The sequence below is a fragment of the Antennarius striatus genome, chromosome 21, assembly GCF_040054535.1.
Source record: "Antennarius striatus isolate MH-2024 chromosome 21, ASM4005453v1, whole genome shotgun sequence".
NCBI lineage: Eukaryota > Metazoa > Chordata > Actinopteri > Lophiiformes > Antennariidae > Antennarius > Antennarius striatus.
This window is the reverse complement of record NC_090796.1, coordinates 6941492-6951129: the sequence shown is the minus strand read 5'-3', so window position 1 is coordinate 6951129 and position 9638 is coordinate 6941492. Positions and strand designations below refer to the sequence as shown.

General features: G+C 42.5%; 1 protein-coding gene across 1 annotated transcript in view; it reads left to right on the top strand.

Annotated features, from left to right (window-relative positions):
- Positions 1-4665: 4665 nt before the first annotated feature.
- fam20cb (FAM20C golgi associated secretory pathway kinase b) overlaps positions 4666-9638 on the top strand; it is a 41776-nt gene continuing 36803 nt past the window's right edge. The window contains exons 1-2 of the mRNA XM_068305969.1: positions 4666-5957; positions 6170-6345. Of these exons, the coding sequence (XP_068162070.1) occupies positions 5452-5957; positions 6170-6345 (682 nt within the window). The 5' untranslated portion in view covers positions 4666-5451. The remainder of the gene's footprint in view (positions 5958-6169; positions 6346-9638) is intronic.

The following is a 9638-nucleotide window of genomic DNA, read 5'->3' as shown; positions in this document are numbered from 1 at the left end:
CTGCTACAGCTTCTTTATGCATGGAATGTCTGCCATTTGTATCACTCAGGCATAAAACATGTGGTAGACGATCATCATAAACTCAATGATTGTGATAAAACTAATGAGAACAATTCACTCCACTTTAATTTACTGTTTTGTATGATAAGTAATGAAAGGATGTGTTGTAACGTGCTAACACTGCTGTAGAGCTACTAATCTGTAAATAGCTGCTGAGATGTCTTTCAAGCCCTTAGGCCTTGTCTTCGAGCACAATGGTTTTACTATGAATATTACATTTATTCTAAATGAGATGACAATTATTTCATCAACAACTGCCATCCTTCTGTAAGTAAGAACAAAGTAATGATCTGAAAGACAGCAAGCGTCTCCCGTGCTCGTCCTTAATATGCAATCAAGAAGAATGTCAACGTTGCTTTGTGCTGACACACACGAATGATAATTGTGTAAACAAAAGACACATCTTTCCTGCAAACATAATAAGAAACTGTATGAAAAGGAGAAACAAAAGAATACAAAAAAGGATGGAGAAAAGTCAAGCAGTGAAAATCAAAGCAGAGAGAGTTTAGGCGACGGTCATTCAGAAACAAGACTGTGATTTCAAAATGTCACCGGGTCTCCTGTGATTGTTATTGGCTTTTTTTTTTCTAGAAATGATTATCGTGACAGTTTAAATCTGCCAGGCAGTTTAAATCAGGCGGTTTCCAAACAGACCAAATGTAAATGGAGGTGAGGAGGTAGTGGAAGAGGACGAGAAGGGTCGAGGAGCCGAGGGAGGAGCGAGAGAGTCGTGAGGCTTATTGGGGCCAACAGAGGGCATTGTTATCTGTAATATCCATTCAAATGTGCCATATCAGATGCAGTGAGAGCAGCGCTTCTCGGGAATGGAAATTAGTCTTGTTCCCCACTCAGCCCTGGTCACACCAAGGGCAAATTCAGACAAATGAATTTACTCAGACGATGCATATGGATTGTTCACAATATTGAAGGATGCATGAATGGGAGAATGGAACCTGCCCCCCAAACTTCACCTAAAACGCCCTCGCTTGCTTTTCTGAAAATCCTAAACAGCTGTCAGCATTTTATTTCCATTCAGCATCAGGGTGACTTTTAAATTTCAGTTCAACTGGAATTTACAGTACATTTCTATGGTAATTAAGAATTGATAAATTTTAAATCTGCTGAAAAAAAATACAAAAATTTCTTTCATTATATTAATACGCAGATTTTTAATGTCTCCCTTGAATAGATGTTGATTAGCAATGATCACAGCTGACACTAAATCAGAGCTTTTAGCAACAGCCTCAATGAGCATGTACATGTTCACACACCTCCTAGTCTGGGTGGGTTCACTTCAGATTCTTCTTCTGAACACCAAAAACTAGGAGAACGGGAGAACAGTCGACCCTAAATTGACTATAGTTATGAAAGTGAAGGTGATAGGTTGAAGCCCTGGGAAAGACTCCAGACACCCCCTCAACAAAAGTTGAACAGTACAGTGTAAATGTAATACACTCTTTTTCCACAACTTCCTTTTTGTGAAAGGTTATCAGCAACAAATTCCTAACTAGTCGTCATCTGTGGCAAATTTTGTCAAATACCTAATTCTACTCTTTTCTTTGTTTCTCCTTCAGCAGAGTCGTGACGCTGTCGTACGTTAGCGCCACAATGATTCATGTGGCAGTTGCTGACATATATATCCACTGACAGGGAGCCCCCCCCCCCCCCCCCCCCCCTCGGTGACAGAAGTATTGATAGACTTGATGTGTTGACGTGTGAACTGTAGCTTAGCATCAGTTTGACTCAGTGTTTGCGTTTACGTCTGAATGAAGTTAATGTCTGTTAGAGAGTGTATGGATGTGTGTGATAAGAAAGTATTATCAGCTAGCTCCTGACTGGCATAATGAACACACACACACACACACACACACACACACACACACACACACACACACACTTGAAGCTGTATGGTAGGCCAATAAGCCCTCTGATGACTGTTTAAGCATCGCCAAGACTCTGATGGTGAACTACACAGAGACAAGTGATGGCGGTAAGGATAACTAAAACATAAAACATATCAGAGTATGGAAATGATTGCAGAAGTGTTTATTCAAGAGATGGATATTGGTTTTTGAACCATAGAAAAAGCCAAAATGTGGCCTGCAAGAAACTAAGAAAAGCCTTGTCAGGCTTGTCTTTTCCAATGCCATAGTATATATCCTAAGGTGGCTTTGAGATAGACATAAATTGGATTTTAAATAATAATTCACTCTCAAATAAGATTCAAAACTAAAGGTTTTGTTGATAATTTGCAACCCCAACCAGTCAGCTAAGAAACAGTTAAAAACACAGCAGTCAATAAAAGATATTTCAAAAAACCGTGAATCACTACTAACATGAAGGTTTGTTGAGCACACGGTCGTAAAGGTGCACAAAAATATTGTCGGCTGATGGGGCGGGTAGTGTGATATACAGTAGTTATGATGTAGTACCACCTGAAAAAAATAAAGTGTCATTTTTCATTTTGACATGATTCCCCTCTTGCCTGGATCTATGTGGAGGACTTTGCACAGTGGCGAACCTCACCCTTCACCGTGATAGTGCAGATGGGAACACGGATCCCTATCTCGCTATCCCCCGTACTATCTCGCTAAGAGACACTGTGAGGTGTAGGGGACGTAAATCTTGTGTGTATTTACAACCTGTGCTGTAGTCAGCTATCTGTTAGGATGCCCTGCCTTCCTCCTCCTCCTCCTCCTCCTCCTGATCTTGTCTGTTCCAGTTCGGAGTGCGTCCTGTCGTCACATGGGATATCAGAGGATGGTGTTTCTCAATCAGCCTGTTGTGTCAGAGATTGTGATCAGTTGAACCTCCATTGAAACAGCTTGGTCACAGGGAATACCAATGCAGAAGACAGAGGTCCAAATGCGACTCCGGAGAAGTGAATTCTTTCGTCTGTGGATTTATTGTTTTCTTACATCGTTGGGACGGCTTGCATTTCTGCCCAGTGATGAAATAAGATTATTAATTTGGAGTTACAAATTGTCATTTCACAACAGTCCACTTCTATTACCAGATCTGAAGCACTAATTTTATATGACAGCACGTAAAATGAGAGTAAAAAAACCCCCAAACAATTGCCTTGACATATCAGACGACTGAGAGAGAAACTCAACAGTCCATCTGTTGACTCCTGGTGAAAAAGCTGAGCTGCAGCTGCACAAGACAGGCCCTGTGAGAAACCAATGACCCATCGACTGCTGTGATCCCTGTCTGACTGACATCAATACACATTCATCTGTGCTTGTTTCACCCCAGGCTATTGTGGACCACAGGCTACAGTGGCTGGCATGAGATTTGGACAGGATCACTTTGTCTTCGACGATCGCTGACATCAAACACCAGAGGAGATGATCTGTTGGACCTTTCTGAGCTTTCCTGGGAATTAGTCAGCGCTGAAGATTAAAGTGAAATGTCAGTAGTCAGAGTATTTTACGTGGGTAAACCCTTCATTACGCAGTAATATCGGCGAGGGGAAGGGGTTACATGCACGTCTGCCACAATAGACAATGTGGTGGTTAGTCACATTATACCTGATTCTTTTGGAAACAAACCAAGCTTCTGTTCCCACACACTAATGAGCTGTGACACTCAGATTAGCAACAGTCTATATAATGCTATTTCAATTTTGCTCCTATATATCTGCCTCATTAACATTCACAACTAGTGTTTTGTTCCACCGGGTAAATTCACACATAGTCTATCTTGAAGGCTTGTCTCCTATGAATCCATTTGTTTCAATGCAACCTCCAGTCCCCCCCCCCCCCCGGGCTCTTTTTAATTATAAACTAATCTAGGGAGGTAATCACAGGCAGCATGATCAGTCACTCATGCATATGTGCCATACTATTAAATTCAAACAGTTTATTACCGTCTCTCCTGCCTATTTACAGCCACTAGGATGCATGGATGCAGACACAGCCTTGTGCCAATTAGCCCTTACAAAAGAAACATAAATGGACCGACTGAATATTGGACACTCATGCGTTTATGAAGGTGAGAGGTCAGGAAAAAAAAAGAGGAATGAGTCTATTTCTCTGTAGTATGATTTTAAAAACGTGTCGAAAGGTGCTTTGGGGTTTTATATCATGAGGCTTTTTAACATTATTGAAGACGTGATTGCGGCTGAGTGGCAGCAGCAAAGGGTAGAAGTGGATCCTCAGACTGATGAGCAATCTAATAGGCCTATCGATGGATTGTCTGCCGTCTCGGAGGAGACATTTCAGAGGGATTCCAAGAGATGAATTTCAGAAACAGACCCCACTTTACCGTTACGCGTGAGCCCAGGCCAAACGATGGGCTGTGGAGAGACGCCCTCTTCTTGCGCAGCCGGGATGTGCAGGGAGGATTTATTCCAAGTGGAATACGGACGAGCATTTATGCCTCACATGCTCTCTTTCTCTCTCTCTCTCTCTCTCTCTCTCTCTCTCTCTCTCTCTCTCTCTCTCTCTCTCTCTCTCTCTCTCTCTCTCTCTCTCTCTCTCTCTCTCTTCCTCATCCAATCTGCACACAGTGACGCTGCGCAAAGGCTGGATCTCGTCTTGGGCTTCATCATCATATTTAACGCACCCTCCCAGATTCATACATGGCACAAAGAGCGCATTCTCTTGTCTCGCTGTTCTCGTAGGGGTTCCCCCCCCCCCCTGTAACCTGTGCGATTTATTCCACTCGCTCGCATCGCGTAATGGCTCTGGACTCAATGTGGAAGAATAACGCAGCTTGACTCGCAGAGGTGAATGACCGCGCGTTGGTCGATTACTTTTTTTTAAAAAAGACTTTCATTAAAAAAAAAAAAAAGAGAGAGAGAGAACATTCAAATGTGTAGTGCTGGACTTCCCGTAGTTGTTCCGGGACCTCGCTGAGCCTTCGCTGTTCTTCACCTCATTGAACCGGATTGCGCGGATGCGCACCCTCAAACATCTTTGACGCGTCCGCCAGAAGGATCGTAACCCCCCCCCACGTGTCAACGCTGTTTTTGGATCTACTCCTTTATCTGCTGCTCGCCGTTACTTCTGAAATGTTTAGCGGTCGACTGGAGACGGGAAAGCAGCAGCAGCGTGAAGAAAATGTGGCTCCTGATCATCGACCGCTGGTCTGATCCGAAGCGACCTGCTTCACCTGGACGCCGGAGGAAGATTTTGCGCGTCTGAAACCTCACTGTCACATCAGCGCCAATAAAAACAGGACTCAGATGTTGAAAATACAAAAGCCTGAACGCTGAATTCTTTACTCAAAACGGCAAGTGAAGATGGGTCCTACGTGTTTAATGTATATTTCATCAGATTGGCGTCCAGTCTAATAAACATAATCAGCGATGTAGTCAGCTTGGTCATCTGCGTGCTGATTATTTGCAGTAAATACTCTCATCTGCTTAAAAAGGAGACAGTGAAAATGATCCTTTTGCGCAAATTTCGATTTTTGATCCTCATGGTGTTTCTTATTGCGTGCTCGATGCACATAATGATAGACTTGTTACCGAAGCTGGAGAGTCACGGCAACAGCGGCTGCTCTTGCTCCCACTCGCCGAGCGAAGAGCCCCAGAGCTGGGGGAAGCAGGTCTGGCCTAACAAGCACACCCTGCGGATCCTCCAGGATTTCAGCAACGAGCCAAGTTCGAATGTTTCCTCCCCCTCCCTGGAAAGGATTCCCGTTACCCGCGACAAAACACAGACGTTCAAGAGGCTGGAGCATCACGGCCAACGTGGTGACAGGAAGAGGCAGTTCATCCAGGACGCAGCGCTGACCAGGAACACACGGGTGAAGGGTTCAAGGTTGTTGGCTCTCTATGACCATCCGTTATATAAAAGACCCGCACCTCCTCTGACGGACGAGGACACGCTGTTCAACGTCAACACGGACATCAGATTTGACCCCAAAGCAGCAGAGGATCAGTCATGGTAAAGTTTCTTTCTTTTTTTTTAAATAAATGAACACTTAATAATTTTCTAAAGATGTAATTAAATGCTTTACAGTTTAGTTCTCTGTGTGTGCAGTCACATTACTGTAAATCTTCCTCCTTATTTGTGGGTTGTTCCACAACACCTGCCACTCTGGATTTCAAATCCTGACATTAAATCCTTGTTCATCTTCCCCCTTTTCCGTCACTCAGGAACACAGAAGGCAACATGGAAGACTTCAGCCCAACAGGGGAGCTGACCACCGACTCTTACCCCAACTGGCTCCGATTTCATATAGGAATTAATCGATTTGAGCTTTACTCCAGACACAACCCGGTCATCGACGCTCTCCTGAAAGACCTGATCACCCAGAAGATCACTAGTGTTGGTGAGTGACAAGCAAACAGAGATGATGTTAGTGCAGAAACGGAGTCAGGAACACATTTCAGTCGGGAGACATCAAACTTGTTCTGACTCTGGTGCCTTGGCCAAAGACCTTTTTACAGTCTGATTTATTGATGTTCATCATGTTAATGCAATAAAAACATGGCTTTTGAGGTTCAGCACTATGCATGTTTTGCAGAGATCCAATGTCCTCCTATACTGGAAACAAAGCCAGTTAGGTTTCCAGATTCCAGATACAGATCCAGTTCACAAATACATGCATCTAGACAACAGTGAATTTGATTTCAGGAACAACAGACTTTGTAATAATAATGAAGGTATTGGCATTATGATGCGACACGAGATGAATGAAGTCTCTTTGAAATGTTTTGTGTTCTGTAAACTGATGGAAAAGTAGAGAAAAGTTGAGTAGAGTGAACTATAAACTATTGTTGCGTAGTTTACGTCAAACGGACGTCTTTCTCCTGCATGGCCTTGCAACTAATAACAAAACAAAAGTGATTTGTTACCGATCAGTCTGCATTCAAACCATTGATCTCATTGTCATGTCAGTCTGCATCATAACAGATCAAGAGGAAAAAGAGCCAAGTGGATATTCTTTATCAGTCTTTGTTGTTATTAAAAGTTTTACAAATATATTAAAAGTTACCTCAAAATGATCTAATCTACCTGTGTAACCAGTAAGTAGACCAGTTTGGTGGAAATCAGCCCAATCTGGTAACACTGACATTCGTATGCGTAACAGGAAATCAAACGTGAATAATAATGTAATTGGATCTTTTGGATTAGAATAAGAGACAACACCGCTAAACAATGAAGAACTGTGCTACCAAAAGCACTGATGTCGTGAATCAACACACAAGTATGCACAGAGATGGAAGTCAGCTGCAGGCTCTTCTAAGGCAGCACCGAACCTGATCAGTCTGCACACTCGGGCCTCGATGCAGATGACGCCTTGATTCAAATCAAATGATGGAATTTTCTTATTTGATTGACAAGTGTACAAGATATCTACCTATTCAGACGGAAAGCCGGTGAATCTTTCTCTAAATGCAAGTGGATATCTAACAGAGGTGATAATCCATTCTGGCTAGTAACTAGGAGTCTATTTCTGCTTTTCTTTTCCTTTTGGAGGGATTGACTTTCTTTTTGGCTCGATCCGGCTCCAGCATTCCAAGAGTGCTAGTCAATTCAAGGCCTTCCATCTTTTGTTCACCATAAATAGTGATTGCAGATTTTAGGTTTGTCTGCCGAATGATGAAACTGTTAGTGGCCCGTAGCAAAGATGAAACACTTAGAGGGGTCAAATCAAAACAACTCTGTTTGCTTACCAAAAGAAGAGTTTGGTTCTTTTACTCCAGGCTGTTGATTTTTCTCATCTGTTTTGATTTTTGTGTCTAAACTAGGTGGAGAAAGGAAGCAGTTCACATACACAAATATGTGTACAAGTAGAAAAAGTACAAAAGCAGCGAACATGATTACTGATATTACAGATAAATGGGAGTAACTGATCGCTCGAAGGCAAACAGAGGTAAACATTTACAGTTTTACACAACATGAAGCCTCATATACAGCATTCTAACTGTGGGTGGAGGGTTAATAAAACATCGTATTCATGGTCCCTGCATGCAGTTGCTCTGCATGCTTGAGGTTTGTGTCACTTTAATTACAGGTAGATTTTCCTTTATTTAAAATGCCACAAAGACATGCAAGATCACAAAGCAGCAGCGAGGTCAGACCAACATTGATGTTTTCATTTGCAATTCTTTTCTCTCGGAGCATTTTCCTTGTTCCGATGTTTCCCATATGTACAAATAAATGAGAGCATTGATTGAGAAGGTTGTTTATTCTGGCAGAAGGCCACCAAAACACAAGCAGGGTGGCAGCGCCGCTCCTTTTTTGAGTGGATTTCATTGTATTTTAGCCCTGTGGTTCTTGAAGCAGCACCAAGCCTGGTCCCACAAGTTCCTTTAAACAGTGTTATCGTGTGTATGAAAAGGAGAAAACATGAAGGATATGAGAATGGATTGAAACACAAAAGAGACGGAGAGAGAGGGAGACAGGCCCTCCAGAGAATACACACACAGAGAGTAAACAACAGAGGAGCGGAGAGCGTTGGTGAAAAACTGTCTGTCCTTCACCTCCTCGCTCCCCTTTCCCTTCAGACAAACACTCTGGCATCAGCGCTCAAAAAATACTCACACACATGCACACAGACAAATGCACACACACAGTTTCACACACATATGCAAACCCACACACACACACCACAGTGCAACATGGCAGAGGATATTGAATGGTCAGGCTTCAGGTGTGTGACTTGTGTGTGTGAGACGCTCTGCTGATGCTGAACAATAACTAATGTGTTTATGTGAATCCGGTCATTAAGGCCCGACAGAAAAATGCCTGATGTCAATTTTGATCATTAATTATTGCCTTTAATCCAAAGGAGAAGGACTCGACTTCTATAATTCGGCTGTTTATTTTATGTGAATATTTAAAACTGCCAGTGCTGATTTTTCTAGCCCTTAATATCCTTAATATGCAGGACGTGACTGCGCTTGTGAGTTCACTTAGAAGAAGCCATGTTGCCTGGTGAACGCGCCACTTTAAATAGGATCGGAAATGAATTTTTTGGTAAGGGTTACGCTGACTTGTTGTTCCTCCTGTTTGGTTTTTCTGGTTTTGATGGCTGATGAAACAGATTGCATGAAAGTGTGCTTCACTGAGGCCTGACTCACATCCCAACTGCATCACACGCCACACATCACAGTCAATAACCTATCAATAGTTGAAGGCAGATGGACTATCGCGGTATCTGAATTATACATTTTCCAAAACACTGCGCTATATTTTGTATTAAAATGTGAATCTGTAACATAAATATTGACTAAAGTGATCAATGTGGTGGATGTGTAGAATAGCATAAAATAGTTGTTTCTATCTGTGTGTTGTTCTTGAGTGCAGAGCTCAGGTGAATACACTGAATGCCTTCCATCACTGGATCTTTTTAAAAGAAATAAAACCTGGAGTTTCCAGTTTCCAGCATACAGGCAGTTTGACATCATTGGTTTGCAGATGCAGAAAAACATTTAGCATCCATAAAAGGCATTGATAAGCAGAGAGGTGGGTGATTGCAGTGGATCAAACTGGTTCTCCTCAGGAACCGGTTCTTCAATCACGACTTTTGACTGTGATTTCAGTGCTTTAACATGCTTTCAATTTTCCACCATGGCTCATTTGTTTTGAGGAAAAAGTTTTCCTGGTAAACACTTG